This window comes from Dermatophagoides pteronyssinus, unplaced genomic scaffold (genome assembly GCF_027571235.1).
Source record: "Dermatophagoides pteronyssinus isolate colony J.1.1.1.1 unplaced genomic scaffold, Derpt_VIB-CSIC_2022.12 sq0005, whole genome shotgun sequence".
NCBI classification, from domain to species: Eukaryota; Metazoa; Arthropoda; class Arachnida; order Sarcoptiformes; family Pyroglyphidae; genus Dermatophagoides; species Dermatophagoides pteronyssinus.
In genome coordinates this window covers 2,400,785-2,425,581 of record NW_027461529.1, presented here as the reverse complement: position 1 = coordinate 2,425,581, position 24,797 = coordinate 2,400,785, and the positions used below count along the sequence as shown (strand labels likewise).

The 24,797-nt window shown below is 27.1% G+C and overlaps 5 protein-coding genes and 1 long non-coding RNA gene across 6 annotated transcripts in view; 1 reads left to right on the top strand and 5 right to left on the bottom strand.

Moving 5' to 3' along the window:
* The window catches only part of LOC113789075 (uncharacterized), a 47,524-nt gene that overhangs the window by 12,026 nt on the left and 10,701 nt on the right, over positions 1–24,797 (top strand). The gene's annotated exons all lie outside the window — the stretch shown is intronic.
* On the bottom strand, positions 3,277–5,586 carry LOC142645023 (uncharacterized). Its single transcript, XR_012846207.1, has 3 exons — positions 5,534–5,586; positions 4,294–4,507; positions 3,277–4,177 (listed from the first exon to the last, which is right to left on the bottom strand). It is a non-coding gene; the product is annotated as an uncharacterized LOC142645023 (long non-coding RNA).
* Positions 13,702–15,115, bottom strand: LOC142645021 (cathepsin B-like). The gene is made up of 2 exons (XM_075820054.1): positions 14,788–15,115; positions 13,702–14,729 (listed from the first exon to the last, which is right to left on the bottom strand). Exons 1-2 carry the CDS (start codon positions 14,926–14,928, stop codon positions 13,824–13,826), a joined length of 1,047 nt encoding a protein of 348 aa, XP_075676169.1. The 5' UTR covers positions 14,929–15,115; the 3' UTR covers positions 13,702–13,823.
* Positions 15,321–16,602, bottom strand: LOC113796500 (cathepsin B-like). Its single transcript, XM_075820057.1, has 2 exons — positions 16,389–16,602; positions 15,321–16,315 (listed from the first exon to the last, which is right to left on the bottom strand). Exons 1-2 carry the CDS (start codon positions 16,518–16,520, stop codon positions 15,425–15,427), a joined length of 1,023 nt encoding a protein of 340 aa, XP_075676172.1. The 5' UTR covers positions 16,521–16,602; the 3' UTR covers positions 15,321–15,424.
* On the bottom strand, positions 18,363–19,694 carry LOC142645022 (cathepsin B-like). The gene is made up of 2 exons (XM_075820055.1): positions 19,446–19,694; positions 18,363–19,356 (listed from the first exon to the last, which is right to left on the bottom strand). The coding sequence occupies exons 1-2, from the start codon at positions 19,587–19,589 to the stop codon at positions 18,460–18,462; spliced, it is 1,041 nt and encodes a 346-aa protein (XP_075676170.1). The 5' UTR covers positions 19,590–19,694; the 3' UTR covers positions 18,363–18,459.
* LOC113796509 (cathepsin B-like) lies at positions 20,234–21,432 on the bottom strand. Its single transcript, XM_027346798.2, has 2 exons — positions 21,221–21,432; positions 20,234–21,144 (listed from the first exon to the last, which is right to left on the bottom strand). The coding sequence occupies exons 1-2, from the start codon at positions 21,425–21,427 to the stop codon at positions 20,251–20,253; spliced, it is 1,101 nt and encodes a 366-aa protein (XP_027202599.2). The 5' UTR covers positions 21,428–21,432; the 3' UTR covers positions 20,234–20,250.

The following is a 24,797-nucleotide window of genomic DNA, read 5'->3' as shown; positions in this document are numbered from 1 at the left end:
TGTATGTTTAGAAAGGTTCTTCAATAATAAGTCTAGTTTATTTAATGTGAAGACGAAGAAGAAGAAAAGAGTTGGTCCATTGATTTTTCATCGATTATGGATGATGACCATTACGATATAGACGAAATATATTCTGATGACTGTCAAATTTTTGTTGCTCAAAAAAACTTGACCATTTCTCTCTCTCTCTCACTTTTTCGGTTGTTTGTTTTTGGGGCTGAAGAAAACAAAAATTCAATTCGATCATCGATCGATTCAATAAATCTCTGGATTTTGGTTTGGTTTTGGTTTTTTCTTTTGCTTTTCAAAACAAAAAAAAATACCCTATTTTCACAGGGTCAGTGTATATTTTTGACCAACAAATATCAAAGTCAAACATGTCAATGAAATAAAGCATATTTTTATATATTGATTGATTATTTCATTTAGATGATGATAATGATAATTTTAGTTATAAATTGGTGTGAAAATAGGATAAATAAAATAAAATATATTTACATTGGTCACAATGCATACATACAGTTTTGTTTTGTTTTGCAAAACAAAACAAAAACTTTATTATTGAATAAAAAATCTTTTTTTCCTTCTTTTTTTATATTTCATTTCCAGAAGAAGAAGAAGAACTTGCTTGTTTATAACAAAACCAAAGAAAAAGAAAAGGAAAAAATACAAATATTGACACATCTTTTTGCTTAATTTTGAATGAGTTATAGCAAAGAATTTGTTTCATCTGATTTTTTACTGTTTTCTGTTTTTCTCGAAATCATATTATAGCAAAGGTCTTTTTTTTGTTTGTTTGTTTCTTCTTCATTTATCAATTTTTATTGTATTTGATGTCTGGTCAAGAGAGAGAATCTTTCTTTTTCTCTCTTTTCTTCGGATTCTCCTGGAATCACAATGATGACACACACAAACAAACACAAAAATTGATCTGGAATTCTGAATGAAATATGTTTGGAATGTTGACGAAAAAAAAAATTTTTTTTTAAAAAAGTAAAAAAATAAAAGATTTTTGTTTTTCCGTTCATAATGAATCGTTTTCCTCCAAAACGAAAAAAAAAAAATTTTCATTGTTTTTTTCCTTTTGATTCGAATGTCAAATAATCATGAATGGAAAAAAACAGAAAAACAGAAAAGCAGAATTGATAAATTCCATTAATTGTAAACAGCAGCAGCAGCAGCAGCAAGAAAAAAAAGAACATTGCCAACACACACATATCATTTGAAATTGTTTTCGTTCATTCAATTCATGATGGTGATGAAATTGATCAAACAAAAAACAAAAACAAAAACAAAAAAACATTTACAAAAACAGAATTTATGTTGATCATCAATTAGTGAGAATTCCTACCACCACCACCACCACCTCTCTCTCTATCTTTAGGGTCTTTATTCTGTTTTGGTGTTGCTGTTCATCTTTTCGTAAAGAATTGAACAATTATATTCTACAATCTCATTTTAAGTGATGATAATAATAATAATAATTAGCTCAAATGTCGTCGCTTCCTTTTTTCCTTTTTTTCTATTTTAGATTAGCTATCAAATTACTTTACTTTACTTTACTTTACTTTTTTTCACTCTCATTTTACAAATTTTAGTTTTGTTTTATCTTTCTTTTATGTTTCGGTTCGGAAAATCTGTTCAATTTTTTTTTATATTATCCCATATGAAAAAACTTTTTTCTTTTCTTTTCTTTCTTTTTCATCGCGGTTTCTTTGCAAAGAATTTTTCTTTTCTTTTTTCTTTGGTTTTTCTTGAAATTTCAATCTCAATTTCAAATGAGAAAAAAGAAAAAAAAAGTCACTAATAAAGTTAAAATAGTCGCCATCATCCTTTTCATATCTCAAACCGATGTATTGAACAACCAGAAACCAACCCCGCTAACATTTTCTAAATTGAATTAAAGTTTCGCTATTTTTTTCACTCTCTCTCACACACACACACACCATTCATTCATTCATTCCTATTAGGAAAATGAATGAATAAAGTAGCTTCATCAGGAAAACAAAAAGCCAAAAAACAAAAAAAATTTGCTTAATTGATTTGGTGAATATATTTTCATCATCATTATTATTATCGGATTTCCCGATTATTATTCATTGTTTTTTGTTTTTCTCATTTCTTTTCATCTCAATCTATACCGAGATTTTCAATCCTTTTTCGTTTTGTTTTTCTATTGTTGTCGTCCCGTTTATTCATTGTTTTTAGCGATTTTTGTTTTGTTTTGTTTTGTTTTATCGCATACAATATTCTTTTTTTTCGTCGAAACACAATTTCAACTTCAAACCAAAACCAAAATCAACCAAAGAATCGACCAAAATAACAGAATCGACCAAAATAACAGAAAAACAGAATGAAAATGGTTTCAATTTTCAGTTTTCATTTCATTTTATTCAATCATTTTCTTTTGGATCGACAAAAACAACATGCATGAATGAATTTTTTTTTATCTCAATGAAAAAAAATTCTTTCAGTTGTTGTTGTTTGTCTAAACACTCTGAATGAAACAGAAAGTTTACCAAAAAACAAATTCTCATTGAATTGAATAGATAAATATTCCTATCAACATTAAATCCAATTCACATTTTTTTGAAACAAACAAACATTTTAGTTTTTTATGGTGTGACAATATGAAGAAAGAAAGAAGAAAATTTCCATATGAATCATCGGTATTCATTCATTTGCAAAATAGACTGACAAATAGAGAAAATTTTTGGGAAACTTTTCGGGAAACTTCTCAAGGAATATTTTTGGGAAAAAAACGTTTCCCAATAAATTAGTTTATCAAATTCGTTTAGTTTATTTATTATACCTTTTTTACAATTACAATTATAATTAATTAGATTTGATATTTTATCAACAGAAAACTATATAACTATAACCATCAAATTGGTTTACCATCAAACATTGGTTTCTAATTGATTTGTTTGTTTTATTTTTAAATGGATAATTATTTTGTTTTTTCAACGACGAAAATAACGACTTATTATAGTTGGAAATAGGAGAAAAGTGCAAAAAACATAATGATTATGTAATGTCTTTATCATATTATCAAATATCTCATCGCTAAACGTATATCATCATGGGATTGTTTTTTCAATTAAAAGAAATGATGATGGTCATTTGCGAAAAAACAAAAGAAAAATTATACATTTGGGAAACATTCAATTCGTTTTCCATCACTATAAATTTGGTAATATTTATTATCGGTTTTTTGTTTTGGTCATTACATTTTATTGTTGCTGAAAATCAAATGTTTATTCTTTAAATGTCATCATTTTTAAAAACTTCCAATTGCGTTTTTTTCGTTTGTTTGTTTGTTTGTTTGTTTACTGCCTATATCATCGTTTCGTTTTTTGTTACGTTTATTATCGTTTCTGGATCAAACTAGTCATCTGTAGTTTCATTTGAAAAAGAATTTGAATTCTTTGTGTGTGTGTGTGTGTGTGTGTGTTTGTGAAACCTACAACGTTCATGAAACATTCCATTCGTATAGACATAACAACAACCAGAACAAGAAAAAAAATCTAGGTAATGGAAAAAAAACAGATTCTGTCTAAAAAGAGAGAAATGTGTGTGTGTGTGTGTGTAAATTATATATTTTAAACTATTGATTTTCTTTTTTACGGTTTACAACAAGGAACTACATGAATTTTTTTTTGTAAACCCGTTGATCATATACAAAGATCAAAGATTCAGATCCCAAAAAATTCACACAAACACGAATATTGATAATGTTGATAATGTTGATATGTTTGTTAACCTTGTGTTGTGATTTCTTTCACTCTCTCTCTCTCTCGCTTCATCTTTGCTTTAAAATTCAATTTCAATTTCAATTTCAATTTCAATTTCAATTTCAATGTTGTTGTTGTTGTTGGTTGGTTGGTTAAGGATGTTTGTATACAACACGATAAGAATTTATCGTTAAAATCTTTGAATTTTGCTTTTTTTTTGCCGTCATAGTCGTCGTTGTTTGTTCCATCAGAATCTCAAAAGCAGCAAAAAAAAGAGACAACTTTTTTTCAAATCGATAAATCAACTTGGTTATTTTTTATGTGATCCCAGTTATTTTGAAACGCAAAAAGTGTTCATTTAGGCTTTTTTCATTTTGGTTGACAATCTTGGTTTGAAAATCAAAGTTTCATTTTTGCCTTTTGTCGTATTTTTTTCCTTTTTTCTGATGACAATTTTTGACGAATGTTTTGTGTTCGAATAGAGAGCGAGAGAGAGAGAGAAAGAATTTTCGGTAAATGAAAAATCAAAAACTTTAACACTTTATTTTTTTTTCTTTACCATTTTTTCTGCCTTTTTTTATATATATGATGAATAATATTCAACCATGATAATGATTATGGTTGCCAAACATTCGGAAAAAATTGTGACGTGAAATAATGGAATAAAGAATGGAAAAAAGAAAGTTGATGGTGGTAAGGTTGATTGATTTTCATCGAATTACGACGGTATAATATTTTTCATTTGCAAAAAAAAGCAAAAAATTCTTTGACATCTGTGTGAAGAAAGAAACGAGAAAGAAAAAAAAATGTGACATATTTTTGACAATACAAAAAATTTCGCTTGGAAAACAAAACAAAAAAAAAAAACATTCAAAATGTCTCTATTTATATATCAGAAGGATTTAGTTGATAATAATGATGTCAAAATGGTATGTGAATATAACTTTTTTGGATTTTTATATATATACACACACACATCTCATGAACTAAAGTAGAGAAAGAAGGGTAAATTTTGTTTGTTTGTTTGTGTGTGTGTGTGTCCAGTGAAACAATCTATAAGTTTCAAATCTGTCCCTAACATTTGACATTAATATTTGATAAAGCTAATCAGGAAGTTTTTTTTTTTGTTTTGTTTGGCCAAAACAGATGATAAATGTCACATTATTATCATCAAAGATATACCGGTAATTTAATGATAGAAATTTTGTTTTTTTTTTGTTTTTACCGACAAAACATTTTGATATTTTGGATTCATAATGTTTTGTGTGTGTGTGTGTGTGTTTAGAATCGTAGATGGATTGAATTGTTTATTTTTTTTTACCATCAACTGACAACTGTCATCATTTTTCTGGTAGAAATCAAATTATCAATTTTCCATTTTCATTCATTTATTGGAACTATTATTTGTTTGTTTGTTTGGTACATTTCTATGTTTCGCATCAATTTTCATTTGAAAATTATTTATTTATTGTCATCATCAATGGTAACAAAAAAAGATTTTTTTTTTGTTTATCCTTTTCTCTCTCTCTCTCTCTCTCTCTTTGGTTTCCCTCATCATCATCATCATCATTGTCGCCATGTTGAATTATTATGTCACACACACACACACAACGAAACGAAAAGAGAAAAAAACAACAACAACAAAATTGAATAACCGACAACAACAACAAAAAAAATAACTGTCAAAAAAAATATTCTATAGTGAAAGAATATATCACGCACACACACAAACACGCAAAAATATAAACTCTGAAAATGAACTTTGAAGAAAAAAAAAATAAAATAAAATAAAGTTTTACTTGAAAGTAAAATTCAGCTCAACACTACTACTGCTGCTGATGTATAGTTTATCAACAAAAGTTTCAATTTTTTTAAAAAATTCCGTTTTTTTTCTTCTTTTCGTTGTTGAAATAAATAATAAATAAATGTTGAAGAGATTTTCTTTTTTTTTCTGTTCATCAAAATCATCATCATCACCTTTCAAAATAAACTATAATATCAACACTGAAAAATGAAAAATGAAATGAAAAAAAAACAATCTCAGACCGTCAGAATGAATAGAAACAAACAAACGAACGAACGAACGAACGAGAATAGAAAAAAAGCAAAAAAGCAAAAAAAATTAAATGTCATCCTTATGATGATGATGATGATGATAATGATGTAAAATATCAATGTTAATGACAGATTTGATATTTGACAAAACGAAAACGAGTAGAGAGAAACTTTCCTTCAATCTATTTTCATGTCAAATTTTTATATATTTTTTTTGACGAGGTAAAAATACGAGAAAAAAAATTGAATATTTCCAGTTGAAATAATAAAAAAAAAATTTCAAGTTTTTTTTATTGTTTTCCTATGAAATAAACATTTGTTTGTTTGTTTGTTTTCTGGTTTCGTATTCTGTTGTTTTCGGGTTTTCGGGTTTTGTTTTTTCTCGGGTTTTTTTGGCTTTTGTTCATCATTCAAATTCTCTCTTTTTTTTCCATAATCATCATTATTTATAATTATCATTTGGGTTTGTTCACTCTTCTTTTCACTGTCTGTTTCATTTCAGTTTTTATTTCATATATACAATTGAACATGACAAACAAACAAACAAACTAGGAATCTATGAATAATCAGTTGGACAGTTTTTGGAAGAAAAAAAATGAAAAATGAAATGAAATGATAATATCCATTTCATTTACCTTGTTTTCACGAGGGGTTTTCATTTTTCATTTATAATGATGATGATTCCATCACTTTACTCACTCTTACTCTCCAACTTTTACCGTTTTACAAGTGCATATTGTTTAATTAAACAATTCTTGATTTGAATTTTTTTGGTTTTGTTTTTTGAATAATGAAACCAAACCAAACCAAACAACAACAGCGATTAAATATAATGGCTAATATAACAGAACTGAATGACTGAATACAGAATAATGTTTTAAATTATTGATTTTGTCATTTTCGTTTTGTTTGTTTGTTTGTTGTTTTGGTTTTCATCCTAATGACAATTTGAAAAACAAAAAAATCCATAACTTGAAATAATCTTTGTGTTTGGTTTCATTTCATTTCTGCTGAAACACACGATGATGATCATCATCAATAATTGGACCAAACACACACACACACACACACACACACACACACATAATATAGACGAAAGATTGAAAATGTCCTTGTTTTTCAGTTTGTTGATTGCTAATGAAAAAAAAAAATAGTAACTGGCTACTACTTTCTTCAAAAACTACTTTATTGAATCATTAATTTTGTTTTTTTGTTTTTCACTATACTTGTTTCATAGAAAAATGTCTATTTTCATAAAATGAGATTTGTTTTTTTTTTGCTTTGCATTTTGCCTTGAATCAAAATGCATTACATTTTTTTTCATTTCAAATCAGGAACAAATAATAAATGTTCATACTCTTACCCACCCACCCACACACCAAAATGATTATTCATTCATTCATTCAAACGGTGATGATTATCATTTGAAAATGTTCAAAATTCTTGATTCTAGTTAGAAGATTATTTTGTTTTGTTTTGGAAAATTTAAATGCAAAAATTCCATTTTCCAAACACCAAACATCATTTAATGTTGCGAGAAAAGTCACAGTATTTATCAAACAACAAAACAAACAGAAAAGCAGCACACATTTTTTTCATCATTTATGAAACTAAAACTTGGAAAAACTAAAAATTTCAGTTATCTTTTATTTTCGCTGGAAAAAAGTCCAAAGAAAATGAAAAAAATATATACAGGATGTTCATGAAATCATCATCAATTCTTTTACTTTAAGTTTTTTTATTTGAGTTCATTTTAACTAAAGTCTATCGATTTTATTTTATTTTTCATGAAAATCGGAAGTTATCCAAGGAAAAAACCTATTTACTACTCAACGCAAGTGAACAAGTGAAAATTTTGCCAAAATCAAGAGAAAGACGGAAAAAAAGGCTATAAGTCTATAAGTGTGTGACCTGATTGATTTTTATACTCACTTCAAAAAAATTTCTCTGGGTAAATGCAAAAAAGATGTTTGTTTTTTTTTGTTTGTTTGTTTGTTGCAAACATATAATAAGAATCAATCAATAAAAGTGATCCATAATATTTCTTGTATAATTTACTACACTTGAATGAATTTTTCCATCATCATTGATCATTGATCATTGATCATCATTGTTGAATCATTCAAGTGCAATTCACTTTTCAATTGACGTTTATCAAAGTTGATTTTCATGTAATTTTTTTTTGTGTGTGTGTGAAAAATTACTATAAATTTGTGTGATAAAAATAGAAATGAAAAAACCATATTAATATCATCATCGAAAATAAGAAAAGAAAAAACTTTTATATAAATAGAAATTCAAGATAAAATAGTGAATATAATAAGATTCTAATTATTATTAATAAGATTTGAATTATCGGACAACAACAGCAGCAGCAGCTTAGTTACAACAACAACAACAACAAAAAAAAATCATAATGAAATGGCCGAATCAAATTCAAATACCGTGAATGATTCATTTAAAGATGATGATGAAAGAAAATTATGTACCGTATTTTTTGGAATTTGTGGGCATAAAACGGAAATGTAAACAGCTTATGTAAACGGATATGTTTAAAATCGCTAAACTGTGTGAAAAAAGAAAATTGTTAGCAATATCGCCCAAACTTGTCCTTTAAAGCCAAATTTAAGGGAAAGATAATTAAGCGAACAAATACAATCGTGAATTTTTTGTTTATTATAAAAATAAAAATAAATAAATAGCAATTGAATCAGCTTTTATTTATGTCTTATACTAATAAATAAAGTGTTTTTTTTTTTGATTTTGTGATCGGTGACCAGTCATTACAATTTATATTTTTTGCAAAAAAAAAAACAAAAGCAAATAATGGCCAGAATAATATACACAGAGAGAGAGAGAGAGATAAGTTTGAATTTTTTTAGTCGATTCAGCAGAAAACAAACTAAAGGAGAATGAAAGAAAATTAACAGCGAAAACAAAATACAAAACAAAAAATAACGATTCTACAGTCAGTTAGTTTGAATTGCTTGAAGAAGAGAAGAGAAGAAGGGAAAAAAATGATAATTCATGAATGTCATTGATGAATTGAATGTATTAGATGGTTAAGATTGTTGAAATGAAGAATTTGGGCAGAAGAAAAGAAAATTCAAAATGCAAAATTCAAATCAATTTCCCGTTGAATATATGCATTGTAAGTGTGTGTTTTTTACAAAAAAAAAATTCAATTTATTTTTCACATTGAAAAATGTTTTTTTCATTCGTTTGATTTGGATTGAATTTGAATTGGTTTGGTTTGGTTTGGTTTGTGAAATGTATCTGATAAAACGAATTTACACACACACAGACACACAAACATTTTTCCATTAATCAATCTGGTTTGACAACATTCGTTTGTTTGTTTGTCTATTTTTTTCATTCCTGGATGGTTGCCAGAAAAAAATATCAAGATATTCGACCAACATTGTGACAATCAAATGTCACAAGTTTTTTTAAAATGAAAAAATTCAATATTGTAAATCTGTTTTTTTTGTTGTAATGATGAATTATAATATATCCATATATGGAACATCGAACATCAAACAAGAAGTAGAAATTGAAATGAATTTCAATTATTTTTGTTGTTTACTACCTTGTGATGCTTTTTTTGAAATGGAAAAATGAAATGGAAATAAATCTTTCATTTCGAAAAAAAATCAATCATTTCGATGCAAAATAGTTTGGTGTGATTTTTTTCCTGTGAAAAATGTTTCCAAATAAACGATTAAGCAATAAGAATTTGGAAAAACTTATTTCTTCAAGCTTTATCTTGTTTTCGGAAAATTATCATAACATATTTTTTTGTTTGTTTGTTTGTCATCAAATATTGAAAATTTGATTTTCATAAACAATGTAAATGTAAATGAAACAAATAAATAACAACAACAACAACAACATATGCTATTGACATGAAAACAATATCCAATTGATGATATTGATCATTGCAAAAAAACAAAAAACAAAACAAAACAAAAATTGTAGTAACAACCAGAAAAACGAATGAACGAACGAAAATGTATTCCAAAATTACTTATTTTTCTGGAAATATTCTTTTTGTTTTTTGTTTCTGGAAATTTTTTTTCAATTTTCAACTAAAGTTTTCTTTCCTGCATTGCATTTTCTGTTTTTTTTTTTCAATCTATACTAACGAAAGTAAAGGGAAAGAAAATTTCCGAAAAACATTTCCTTTTCAATATGTTTATTTGATGAAAACAAACAAACAAACAAACAATAATATTTTTCATTGTTTCCATTTTAGATTTTAATATATCATATCATATCAAAATGGAAAATTTGATGAAAAAATTGAATTGTACCAAGAATTTTTCTTTTAACATTCAAAAGAATGAATGTTATTCTTCATTTTTTTTCCTACCTATTAATAATTATCCGATTATAAATTGATAATGTAAAAGAAGAAGAAGAAGAAAAAAAATGGTAAATTGAATATGAATTACCCAGCAAAAAAAACAAACTTGAAACTTGAAAAAAAAATTGAATTCTCGTTTTTTTCAACTAAATTTTGGCGTTCATTTTGCTGTTGTTGATAAGCTTTATGTCCAATTCTGTGGTCATCATTGGTCATCATTCAATAAATAATCATTTCAAAGATATTTCAATGATATGATATGAAAGAATGAAAGAAAAAATTTGTCTTTCAATCCATTTTCATTCATGTTTTTTCATATATCTTTTGTTGTTGTTGTAAATAATAATGAAAAAAACTATATATTTATTCTTTATGGATAGCATTTTTTTTGTTTTTTTGGTCAAGCTATTGTGATTTTAATAATTTCTTTCTGGTTGTTGTTGTTGTTGTTGGAGAATTGTTGTTGTTGTTGTTGTTGGAGAATTGTTGTTGTTGTTGTTGTTTTTTGGCTAATGGATTAGAAAAATGTTTGGCTATGATTCCCTTTTTTTTATCCGGAATTATTATTATTATTGTTTTCACCCTCCTCGAAAATAACCATCCAAAACTCTTTTCTCTCTCTCTCTCTCACTCTCTCGCTCACTCTTCCGTTTCTATATTCTTCATTTTGAAACTAAAGTTGTCAGAATCTTCAAAGAATATTTTTTTCTGTTTCTTCTTCTTCTTTTGGGCTACTGTGCTCTGCAATGTTTATGATTACACACACACACACACAACAGCAACAATGGATGATGATGATCATTGAAAATGAAATGAATGGAAATGAATGAATGAAACAAATTAGATGAAAACATAGAAAGAAAGAACCCCAAAACGAAAACAACGAAAAATGAACAAATAAATGTTTTATTTTTCGTTTGTCACTATTATAAAACAATAATAATGATGACTATAATGTAATTATTATTGCCCAAACAAAACAAAACGAAAAACAACAACAACAACATTAATGATTTAATTCATATATTGTAATTTTGATATTTCTTTTTTTCCCCTTTGTCTATTGTTGTTATGAATGAATATTGTTGTTATCTTGTTGTTGTTGTTGTTGTTGAGGTTTCTTTGGCATTTTTGTTTTTTGTTCTTTTCTTTTTTTCGGGCTATTTCCTTGGTCCTTATGGCTATTTAAAATTGAAAGGTTTTTTTTTGGATATTTTTGTCATTTAATTTGATTGTAAACAAACGACGAAAAATACAGGAAATTTAAAATAAAAAAAACTTTAAAAAATTTCGTTGCTTTTAGTTGTCAACACACACACACATTATGTATTCAAGTATTGTATGATTTTATTTTTTTTCAGCCAAACAAAAAAAGTAGACAAAATCTTATTTAAAGCAAAAAATATCATCATCATCAACATTGTGGCCAAATTGAACTTTATCGATATATTTTTTATATCAACCAAAAAAAGCTAAAATTTTTACGAAAAATTTTATCGTTTTTTTGTTTTCTTTGTTTTCTTTTTTTACATGAAAAGCCACTCAACCATTATTATTGTTTTTTTTCTTTAAAAAAAACAATTCTTGTCTGTTGTTGTTGTCGTTTGTTGTTGTTGTTGTTGTTGTCATTATATTGTTGCTCTTCTTTTTTTCATTTGTTGTTGTCGCTTGTTTGTTGTTGTTGTTGTTTGCTGTTATTATGGATCAAAAACATATTGTTTCCGTTTTTAAATTCTTTTATTATTATCGTTATTATTATCATCATTCTGGAGAAATACAGAAAAGAAAAGATTCTTGTATTTAGTTTTCAATAAATTCATTGAAATGATGATGATGATGATGTTTAAGAAAGAAGAATTTTTTTTTTTTAAATAGAAAGACTAAACGGAAACTAAACAAAGCAAACATACTTTGTTTGATCCTAAATATTATAATGTCTATAGACATATTGTGTGTGTGTGCGGGTAAGTTGTTGTTTGTTTGTTCCAAATGATGAACAAACAAACAAAAAAACTAGAAATTTTTTTTTTCTGAAAAACAAGCTGAATAAACACCTAGCTAATGAAAAAAAAAGAAGAAGAAAGAAATAAAAAAAAAATCTTATCAAACAAACCAAAAGATTTGTTGTGTTCCTGGTTGGTTGTTGTATATGGAGATGTTTTTTTTACGAATAATGAAAAAAAAAAATAAAATTCTTCCATTCATTCGTTCGTTTTCACAATAACAAAAGTTTTCTCAGTAGAAAATAGAAAATTTCCAATCCAAAACATCCTGAAAATATACAAGTGAGTGGGAGAAAACAGAAAGAGAAAAATATTTTATTTCTGTATTAAATGCTTCAGGATGTGTCATCAGGAAATTTTTTAACGATTGTCAACATGCAAAAAAAGAAGAGAAAGAAAGTAAAGTAAAGAAATTTTGAATAAATGAATGAATGAATGAATCTTGTTTAAATTTGATAATAAAATAAAAATATATTCAGAATTTTTTTTTTCATATTGAAATTGATTTTTGTTTGGTTGTTGTTGTTGTTGTTTGGTTTGTAGCGGTGTATTGATTCAAATGTGTGTGTGTGTGTGTTTGTATGTATGTTTACACAAACAGGATACACACATATTCAAAAAGGTAGAAATAGTTTTTTTTTTTGGCTTAATTTTTACTTTCTGGATGATTGAATAATGTGTGGAAAAAAAAAAAAAAAAAAATAGAGAAAATAACGGGGGCTTTTTTTTCTGATTCAAACATACTAAATAGAATGATGAACATTTGCAAAAACAAACAAACAGCTTTGGTTGTCGAATTGATGATAATGCAATTTTTTGTTCGTTTGTTTTTGTTGCTTGAATCATATTTCTTCAATGTAAGTTTTTCTCTATACATCTCTGTATATCTCTCTCAGTTTTTGTATTTGAACATTTGAACATTCTAATTGAACTAACTAACTAACTACAAAAAAAAAAATTTGTAAATAACTTTATTCATTTTGTAATTTCATATTTTTTTTTTTTTTTTTTTTTGGATCATAATAATCATCACTATGCTTAATATAAAAAAAAGTGAATGACAAGAATAAAATTAAGAAAAAAAAGAAAGAAAAAAAATGACAAATTAGATACTGAACAGCAGCAGCAGCAGCAGCAGAAGAAGAAGAAGAAAAATTCTTTGCTAACTAACCAGGAAAGAAAAAAATGGCAATTCGAACCAAACCAAACCAAACCAAAAAAAAATGAACAATCGATCTAGGCTAACGAACCATAAATTTTTCATTTGATTTCCTTTTTTTTCGTTGCTTCTTCATCATCATCATCATCATTTTTCACATCATATTATTTGGCTTCAAATTTTCTAGAATTTTTTTTTTTTGGTTGCTTTTGTCATCTTTTTCTCTCTTTTTTTTTCATTGATGATTTGTCATTCGATAACATTGACAACAAATCATTCATTATTGTAATATTGAAATGCCAAAAAAAGAAAAAAAGAAGAAGTAGTTTTCTTTTTGGTGATAATAGCAACTGAACAAAAAAAAAAAATAAAAAATAAACCGGATTGAAACATCATTATGATCATCAACATCATCATCATTTTTTTAATGATAACACATTTGAACTTTTAAAATTTTAAAATTTTAAAATTTTAAAATAATAATAATAATAATAAAGTAATAGTGTTTATAATCTTGGCCAACCACCATATACTTGATTTTCAATACCACAATGATTTTGACCACGTATGATTTTAAAAAATCCACCTAAATTACCCCATAATTTTGTCCATGAATTTGCACATAACCAATATGGTATACCATTTTCCGTACCCCAGCCAATTATTTTTATACTATGTCCTTCGGATTGTGTTCCTAATAAATGTTGATATATACCGGTTTTATAATGATGAAAATCCGGATAAACACGATAATTTGCTTCAACAGGTCCATGATGATATATTTCACGACGTATTGAACGTTCATCATTCGGTACTTTATAATAATGTAGACCATAATATTTATCTTGTGCATAATTTTTTCCATTAACACATTGTTGTTGACAAACGGGTGTTTGAATAATATGTGATAATTGAAGATATGGTGTAAATGTTGCTAAATTCATTGGTGGAATATTAAATGGTTGACATGTTGTTAAATCACCATGCTGTCCACCAGTAACTAAACCATTTGTTATCCAATATTTCCAACCACGACTTGGATAACCACCTTGACAACCTTCACCATTTTTTGTACATTCTTTACAACAAGTAAGTAAATCTTGTGCAGATATTTCAACATTAATACGTTGATTTGAACCAATACAAATACGATCATTAATTGCTTGTACAACACCAACTGCCCAACAAGAACTACAATATTGTCCTTGATTCGGTATTAATGATATTGTACGACAAAGTGGCCATTTTTGTCTTGCATCAAAATAATCTGGTATATAATCATCTGGTATTAAAATCTGTCGTTTATTATGTAATTTTGGTTGTTGATTTTCTTCATCAACATTTTCTTCATCAACAACTTTAAGATTTTTGAATTTTTTAGCCATTATTTCCTGATCAAAATTACGTCCAGCCTTTTTTTTAAAAAAAAATTTCAATTAAGAATATTATGCAACAAAAATACACACATACCTTCCATGTTGAATTCAAATGATTTAAATGATCAATAAATTTATCCGATGTATAATCAATGTGTAAAACATTATCGATTATATCGATTGTCGATATGAATTTAATCAATAATAAAAGTATAAAAAAATTATATTTTATCATAATTGTATCGATAATTGTTGAATCAAAATATGAATCAATTGATTTGGATATTTAAATGATTTTTGAAATTCAAAGAGAGGGGTATTTGATTGACGACATTGGTTTTTTTGTTGTTGTTTGTTGTTGTTGGATATTGATCTTGATTAATCATTTGATGATTACGTTTTTTTTTACCAAAAAATTTGACAGGATATTTCCTCTTTAAAATTTTTCTGAATTTTGTTTTCCATTTTTATCCGGGATATAGATTTTTTAATTTTGTTTTGTGTTATTACTACGGAACAATAAGAACCAGTTTTAACTGGTATCATTGGTTAAATTGATCGATTGATTGACTGATTAATTAATTGACTGATTGATTGATTGATTGATTGATTAATTGAAATTACGCATTTTTGTCATTTGGATTCAATAAATTATTGAAAAATTTTATTCAAATCAAGAAATAAATTAATGTTTTTGTTTGCAAAACAATGGATTAAAAAATAAACATTGTTTATTTTGGTAAACCAGCATAGATTTGTGATTCAATGCTAACTTCATTTTGTCCACGAAGTACACGGAAAAAACCATTTTCACCCCAATCAGTATTCCATGAATTAGCACATAACCAATATGGTGTACCATTATCAACACCCCAACCAAGAATTTTGATTGCATGACCACTAACCATTGAATTACTTGTTCGTTGATAAACACCACTTTTATATGAAAGAAAATCAGCATAAACTAAAAATGTAGCTTCAACTGGTCCATTAGTTAAAATTTCTTTTTGTATATCTTGTACATTAGAATGAACATGATATGCTGATTGACCAAAATATCTATCCTGTTCATATGATTGATTATAACCAGTTTGACATTGTTGAACACATCTTGGTGTTTGTACAGTACTACCACATTTAGGACGATTACCATGTTCAACATGATGTTCACATGGTTCAATTGAATATGGTCGACAGGTATTTTTATCTTGATATAAACCACCAGTAACAATACCATTTTGTACCCAATATTCCCATGCCATTGCTGGATAACCACCACTACAACCATAACCACAATTATGACAACAGCTTAATAAATCTTCACCAGAAATTTCGACTTGTTTTTTTTGTCCAGATGCAATACAGATACGATCGGATATGGCTTCAACAGCACCGAATGCCCAACATGAACCACATGATCCTTGATCACGAATCTGTTGAATTGATTTACAATTTGGCCATTTATTACGTGCATCAAAAACTTCAGGAATATGTTCATTACTAATGTGATCATTTTTTACAACAGGAATTCTGGAAGCAATTTCTTCTGGAACATCAATAATAGCACCCATTTGGCCACGAATTTTTTCGATTGGTGTATTACGATCAAAATTTCGGCCAGCCTATCCAACAAAAAAAAAAAAAAAAAAAAAATTAGAGAAAACCAAAATACAAAATACAAAACACAAAACAAACCTTCCATGTTGTTTTCAAACTATTCAAATAATCAATATATTCATCGGATAGAAAATCAAGATTTTCTGGTTCCGGACGAGCCAATACCATTGAAATGGTAATGGCAAAAATAATGCCAAATTTCAAAAACATTTTCGTTGGAAAAAATTAATTAAACAAAACAAACAAAATCAATCTGATCAACGATTGTGTGTGTGTGTGTATGTCACCTCGTACTGATATTTATATTATTTCATTATCAATCTTTTGTTGTTTTTTACTTGATTGTTTCATTTCCAGAAAATAAAAACCCAGAGAGAGAGAGAGAGAGAGAGAGAGAGAGAGAGAGAGAGAGAGAGAGAGAGATGTAAAAAATAAAGATTAAAGATACTTGAGATTATACCAAAAGCACACATATACACTAATATCCTTGACAAAAATCATGATAATCCTATTTTGTTTAATCCGGTTCCAAGATCAAGAAAAAAAAACAATGGCAAAAAAAAAAATCCATCAATAATTATCAATTATCAACCAGGATTTCTTTCTTTCTTTCTTTTCTTTTCTCCACACTTAATACTTTGACCCAAATTAATTTTGAAATTTGAATGTTGTTGTTTTTGTTAATAAATAAGATAATCTAATATGTGCTTGTGTGTGTGTGTTTAGGTGGAGAAATTATTAAATTCCAGGATTACCCAGAAAAATGAGAAAATGAAAATTTGCATTTTCATTTTTTGATCCCCAGAACAACAACAACAACAAATATCCGTAACCAAGTCAAGTGTTATCCGTTATTTGATGAATATATATGGATACAAGTGGTTAAATTAAAATAGAATTTAAACAACAAAAAAAGAAAAAAATCTTATGGAATATAAGATAACAAATTCTCTCTCTCCTCTCTCTCTATATTTTTACGACATTGTAAATTATGCAAATGAAGTGATGATGATGATGAACAAAATGAATGAATGAATGAATGAATTCCTTGATATAACCAAACAAAACAAATATACAAAATGATGGCGCCATGTTGATTGAGCTAGTGAAAATAAGGAAGGGATGATGAAAAAAATGAAAAAATGAAATGCAAACGAACCAAAAAATATCATCATCATAATAATAATATCAGTTACATCATTTCTTTCAACAACAACAACAACGGCAGAAAAGTAAGAAAAAATAAGAAAAAATAAATGGAAAATTCAAACCATGATGACGACGACAACGTTAATTCCGGAGACCAGAAAAGATTGAATATATATTTACCCAGTAGTTTATCAAGAATCATTTTTCCATTCTAATGATTTTCTTTTTTTTTTTTTTGTCAACCCTTTTTTCTTCACCATCATTTTTATTATTATTATTCCAATCTTAGATGTGTGAATGAAATGAATGTTCGTTTATTTTTTCATTTTGGGATGTGCTTTGTTGTTTGCTAATATCTTTTGGGCACTCTTTCCCTCTTACACTCAAGAGTTTATGGAATCGTTGTTTCTTTCTTTTACTGCTTTACTGTTTAATCCCCCACCACACACACACCATAGATAATCCAATCTAATCAATCAATTAATCAAAAACGATCAATCTTGATTTAATTAAAATGAATTGTGCCTCTTTTTTAACCTTTTTTTCTTTTCTTTTCTTTTACTTTGTTGAAAAATGTGATATGCACAATCATATGCGTGCCAAAATGGTTCATTTCAATATGGTTTCTTCTTCTTCTATTTGGCTATGTAATGATTCAAACTCATTATTGAACCAAAAATACGTACATTTCTCTCTCTCTCCTACGTTATTCAAAGAAGAAGAAAAAGAAAAAGAAGAAAATGTACCAAACACACACACAGACAGAGACAAACTTTTACTTGATTGAATCAATCATTGATTTTTTTTAAAAAAAAGAAAATTTATAATTAAAAATTCATCATTATCATTATCATATGACAATTTTATTATCGATGATTTATTCATTTGAGCATGCTCAATAGATTTATTTTTTGAAAATAATCAATTTTATTTAGAAAATAGAAAATAAATTCATTGAATTAATATTGTAATTAATAATGATTGTTATTAATTAATTAAATTAATTAATTTTAGGCATACCGGCAACAACACTACCTTCAATACCACATTCATTATCACCACGATAAATTTTGAAAAAACCATTTTCACCCCAATCACTATTCCATGAATTAGCACATAACCAATATGGTGTACCATTTTCAACACCCCAACCAAGAATTTTGATTGCATGACCACCTAATGCTTGAACACTGTGTCGTTTGTAAACACCTGATTTATAGTTTACAAAATCAGCATAAACACTGAATCCACTTTCAACTGGACCATTAGTCATAATTTCATGTTGAATTTGTGATACAATACTGCTAACACGATAAGCACTTTTACCACGATGTTTATCTTGTTCATATGATCGACTATATCCAGCAACACATTGTTGTTTACAATTAGGTGTATCAGCATTACCTTGTGCTGAACATTGTGGTCGAGGTCCTTGAGTATGATGTTCACATGGTGGAATAGTGTATGGTCGACATGTTTTATCATCTTCAAATAATCCACCACTAACTAAACCTTCTTGAACCCAATAAGACCATGCAGGTAATGACCAACCACCACTACATCCATAACCACATTCATCACAACAGGATAATAGATCTTCAGCTGAAATCATTACATCAACAGTACCATTTGTAGCAATACAAATACGATCAGAAATAGCTTCAGCAGCACCAAAAGCCCAACATGAACCACAAGCTCCTTGATCACGTATTGTTTTAATTACTTTACAATTTGGCCATTGTTGTCGAGCATCAAAACTTTCTGGAATTTTTGCCATATCAATGTTTGCAACATATTTTGTTGGTAATTCTGTTTGTAATGGTAGTTCTTGATCCAATGAACCTAACATTCCACGTATATATTCTTTTGTAATATGTTTGTTGAAATTTCGTCCAGCCTGTGGATAATTTTTTTAAAAAACAGAAAATTTATTATTACAAAAATTGTTTAGATTAAAACAAAAAACAAACAAAAAACAAAACAAACCTTCCAGGTACTGTCTTTAATTTCATTCAAAGATTGAATATATTCATCGGAAAGAAATTCATCAGTTTCAAGTGATTTTAATTCAGGTCGAGCAAATGTAATTGACACTAATGTTGCCAAAATAAGGATGATTGATCGAAACATTTTTTAAAAAATTTCTGCTTGTTTGTTATTATGAGAATAATTATAAAAATAAAATACTACAACAACAACAAACCATATAAAAATATTGAAACAATTACAATGATTTATATATGGTTTATTTGACAAATTTTTTTTTCAACATTATAATGACACGTTTATTCTAATTGATTACAATCATTTTTAATTAAATTATCAACGACTACGACGACGTATCTACTTACGATTGTCATATGACAAACTTTTTTTTAAAAAAAAAGATAATCGATAAAATTAATTAGAATCCGGTATTTCAAAATATTCTTTGGGGTTTTTGTTAGTTTTGAATGTATCGTAATCAATCTTAACCAATCATCATTGTAGTCGTCACACTTTTTAATCCGGTTGATTGAACCTTGATTTTTATTCTGTTATCAGTTATTAATTAATTAATTAATTAATTATCGATCCATTTTTTTACTGAAAAAAAAGGTGAACCGGTTTATTTAGAAAAAGAAAATTTGTTGGTTAAAAATTCATCATCATTATCATCATATGACAATTTTAACAATGAAAATAAATCATGTTTTACGCATGTTCAATAGATTTGTTTTGTTTTAAAATCAATTTTATTTTGAAAAAGATGAATTTGAAATTAGAATAAATTGATTATAATGATTGTTTATTAATGAATTTTCGGTATACCTGCAACAATATTACTTTCAATACCACATTCATTAATTCCACGATAAAATTTAAAAAAACCTTTATCACCCCAATCAGCATTCCATGAATTAACACAAAGCCAATATGGTGAATCATCTTCAATACCCCAGCCAATAATTTTAATAGCATGACCACCTAAATTTTTATTACTGTTTCGTTTGTAAACACCGCTTTTGTAGTTTGGAAAATCTGAAAATACAGTAAATCCACCTTCTACTGGACCATAAGTCATAATTTCATATTGTATTTGTGATACACTATTACTAACACCATAAGCTTCCTTTCCACGATGTATATCTTGTTCATATGCTCGAGGATAACCAGTAATACATTGTTTATCACAATTAGGTGTTTTAGCTTTATCTTTTGATGAACATTGTGGTAAAGCACCTGAAGTACCATGTTCACATGGTGGAATAGTGTATGGTCGACATGTATCTTTTGTTCCATACAATCCACCACTAACTAAACCTTCTTCAACCCAATAAGACCATGCTGGCAATGACCAACCACCATTACATCCACTTCCACAATAACCACAACAAGATAATAAATCTTCAGCTGAAATCATTATATTAACACTACCATTTGTAGCAATACAAAAACGATCAGAAATAGCTTCAGCAGCACCAAACGCCCAACATGAACCACAAGTTCCTTGATCACGAATCTGTTGAATTGTTTTACAATTTGGCCATTTTTTTCTAGCATCAAAAAATTCTGGTATTCTTGCCACATCAATAGTTACAGATTTTGTTAATAATGACGTTTTCATTGGTATTTCTTGATCCAATAAACCTAACATTGAACGTATATGATCAGTTGTAATATTTTTATTGAAATTTCGTCCAGCCTATATCAAGTGGATAATTGAAAAAAAAATTATTGAAAAAAAATTAAATCTAACAAGAAAAAACAAACAAACAAACTTTCCAGGTAGTGTTTTTAATTTCATTCAAATATTGAATATATTCATCGGACAGAAAATCATCGGTTTCAAGTGCTTTCAATGATTTTAATTCAGGTTGAGCAAATGCGATTGACAATAATGTTGCCAATACAAGGATGATTGATTGAAACATTTTTTTTGGTTTGTTATGATTCGAAAAAAAGCAGCAACAAATCACATAAAACATAATAATGAAACAATTTCAATGGTATTTATACATGGTAAGAGAACCTTCAGAATGAAATTATCTTGATTACGATCATTTTGATTGAAATAGGTATTTTTTTCAAACAAAAATATTCGTTGCTGTTTGAATTTTTAAAATTTTTTTATCATTATCCTCATCATCATCATCATCGTTACAATTTTTAATCTGGTAGCTTGAACCTTGATCTTGTTTTGAACAACTAAACTCCCAACTTGGCTTATTTGGCTTAATATTTGATCAGATGTAAAATCAATCGATAATAAAAATCTGTAATATCCAGGACAAATAGTTTTATGATTGTTATCGAAATGATGAAATCTTTATCAGAAAGTGAATGTGACATGAATATTTTAGCCTTCCAAATTTTGTTTTCTGGCAAATAAGATGCATTCAAAGGGAAAAAAATATAGATTTGAAAAAGCGTTTTGGTTGCCGTATAATAAGTAAGTAAAGGTAATAAAATAACGAAATGTATTTTTTATTTTTTCTCTAATAACGTGGTTAACGCTCGAATAAATCATAATGATAATAATGATTTTTTTTTGAATAAAGCCAATTGATGAAACAATTTGCCAACATCTCTTTGGATGGGTAGAAACAGGAACGGAAAAATTATCAGGCAAAGTTTTTTTCATTTGATTCTTTCTTATTTGGTTTTTTTTCATCAAAAAACCATCACACATATGGTTATCTGAATTTAGAATTTAAATATTTTCTCATTTCATTTCATTTTCTTAATACCATTGATTTATCACAGGTGTTAGATATTTTCATTTTCATTTTAAATTGCTTTTTTTTCCTATTACAAAATTATCGATAAGAATAATTTTTTTTCAAAAAAATGAAAAATGCGAATCAAAACAACAACAACAACAACAAAAATCCTTTAATATCAGTTTGGCTAGAATTTTTCATTTTAAAGATATAGCATTGATTTTGCCCATTAAGAATTCAAACCAATTTCGTACTTTATGAATGGACATTTATTTTATTATCAAAAAAAAAAAAAAAATGATAACAGAGAAAAATAATTGGACATTTTCCTTTTAAAAAAATCCAAAAAAAAAAAAAAAGTTAATACCGAAGAAAAATCGAAAATCCTTAATGTTCACGTTTGTCTTGTAATATATTTTCTTCTTCTTCTTTTGTTGGTTGCCTAGAGAGAGAGAATATCCAGAAATCATTATTGGGTTTTCGTTTTGGTTTTTGTTCTCATAATGATGATGAAATTCGTACCAAAATGATGATAATAATAAGACTAACGAGTTCAATGGTTAGATTATGACAAAAAACAACAACAATAACAAGCTTAGCGACCTTTTTTCTTGAATTTAAATTGAAAATTGTCCATATTCTTTTTCTTGTTTTTCTTCATAAATGAATGATGTTTACATAGAAATTTCATTATTTTATTTTTGTTTTACAAACAGCAAAATTGAATTTTTATCCTAAATCCGATTATTGATTATTGCGAAAAAAAACATACATACAAAACATACAGCAAAACATTGGTCAGTCAAAATTCAAAATAATTTTTTGTCAATTTTCCATATAAAGATAAAATTCTTGAAGACAACGATAATATCCTAAAAGCTTACAGTAAATATCTGTGACCATTCAGAATGATTTAGAAAAGAAGAATATTCTTTTTAAAAATTCTTGAATTTTAAATGTCAAAAAAACAACAACAACAACAACAAAAAGTTAAAAGTCAAAAGTTTTCATTCCGTTTTCAGTGGACAAAAAAAAAGGAATTATATAAAAAGTATATGAAGATGATTCTTTCATTATTCAACATTTCATTTCCATTATTATCATCATCTTTTTCTTTCTCTTTTTTTTCATAAGTTTTTAGCTTATTAAGTTCAAATCATCATCATCATTAAGGGAAAACAACAACAACAACAACAACAAATAATTTAATTAAACAACAACAACAACAAAATAAGAATTTTCATTCTTTTCTTTTATTCATTGAAATCTTGTTTATGAAAACAAATTTTTCCATTCGGTTTTTTGTTCCCATTAGTTTGAATATCGACTACTAATCGAAACTATCGATTCTTTTAGTATCGATATATTGTTGTACTTAATCGATAGATTTCAATCAATCGAATGTTTTTTTTCTAATCCAAGCATCATCCAGGATTTAAGATGATTTTATCTTTTCCCTATCTCCCACACACTCACTCACTCATATGATCCGATTCCAGATCAATCCGGATTATCAATAATGGTTATCAATGATAATCATTGGTTTCAAGTGTATTTTCAAGGATAATAATTGATTATATCCTTGTAATTAGATTTGATTTCAATTTATCATTTGTGTTTGTTTCTTTTCTTTGTTTGTTTTTCTGGAAAAGTTTCAAGAAAAAAAAATAATTTTTTCATTGTTTACGGGTGAAATTTCCGAAATAATTCTCAACTGAGAATTGTTAGTTTTTTTCAACAATACATACTTGTGATAAATATTATTCAACAACAACAACATGAAATAAAATTTATAGTTTTTTTTCAAAAAAAAAAAAAAAAACAACAAACCAAACCATTAATCAAAATGATGATGAAAATTGTTGTTTGCTGTTTGCTGTTTGTTTGTTTGCTGTTTTTTCAAAAATAAATCACAAAATAATCAAGTCAAATTTAATGGAATTTACAAAAAAAAAGTGAAGAAAATCAAATCAAATCAATGAATGAACTACGGTCCATCCAGATTTCATTTCCATTGTTGTTTTGTTTTGTTTTTGAATATTCATCATTTTCTTGTTTTTTGCTTTTGTCGTTGATCAAATTTATTGATCGATATTGGATGTTTCTTCTTCACTCTTCTTCTTCTTCTTCTAGATTTTCATAAACATAATGCACATTGAATTTCTCTCTCTCTCTCTGTGTTTGGGTGTTTGTTGATAACTATACAGTTTGATGAATCGATGTTCATTCATTCATTCAGCTGTATATTTAACCCGACCAAGAATGTTATCGATGGTTGGCGAATCAAACAAAAAAAAAAAATGGAATTTTTTAATTCCAAAAATTGGTTGCTTTTGAAAACAGGGAAAAACAAAAAACCCGGGCCTAGAAAAACAACAGAATATTCTGTCTCTATGGTTTGGTTGAATAATAATGATGAGACCAAGCGGAAAAAAACCAAAAAAAAAAAAAAAAAAAAAAATATATAAAAATGAATGGAAAAAAAATTATCAATTCAATGATGGTAATGACACATGGATCGATTTTCATTTCTCTCTCTCTCTCTCTTTCTCTCTTCATTGATACACTTTATTAACAAAATAATTAACAAAAAAAAACATCCCTGTGTTATAATGTTTTCAACATTTTAACATTA

Coding starts and splice junctions, on each gene's coding strand:
- LOC142645021 (XM_075820054.1), bottom strand. CDS start 14,928: ATGATAAAATATAATTTTTTTATACTTTTATTATTGATTAAATTCATA. Junction 14,730..14,787: donor ATTTGAATTCAACATGGAAG/GTATGTGTGTAT, acceptor TTTAAAAAAAAG/GCTGGACGTAATTTTGATCA.
- LOC113796509 (XM_027346798.2), bottom strand. CDS start 21,427: ATGTTTTATGTGATTTGTTGCTGCTTTTTTTCGAATCATAACAAACCA. Junction 21,145..21,220: donor TTAAAAACACTACCTGGAAA/GTTTGTTTGTTT, acceptor CACTTGATATAG/GCTGGACGAAATTTCAATAA.
- LOC113796500 (XM_075820057.1), bottom strand. CDS start 16,520: ATGTTTTTGAAATTTGGCATTATTTTTGCCATTACCATTTCAATGGTA. Junction 16,316..16,388: donor GTTTGAAAACAACATGGAAG/GTTTGTTTTGTG, acceptor TTTGTTGGATAG/GCTGGCCGAAATTTTGATCG.
- LOC142645022 (XM_075820055.1), bottom strand. CDS start 19,589: ATGTTTCGATCAATCATCCTTATTTTGGCAACATTAGTGTCAATTACA. Junction 19,357..19,445: donor TTAAAGACAGTACCTGGAAG/GTTTGTTTTGTT, acceptor AATTATCCACAG/GCTGGACGAAATTTCAACAA.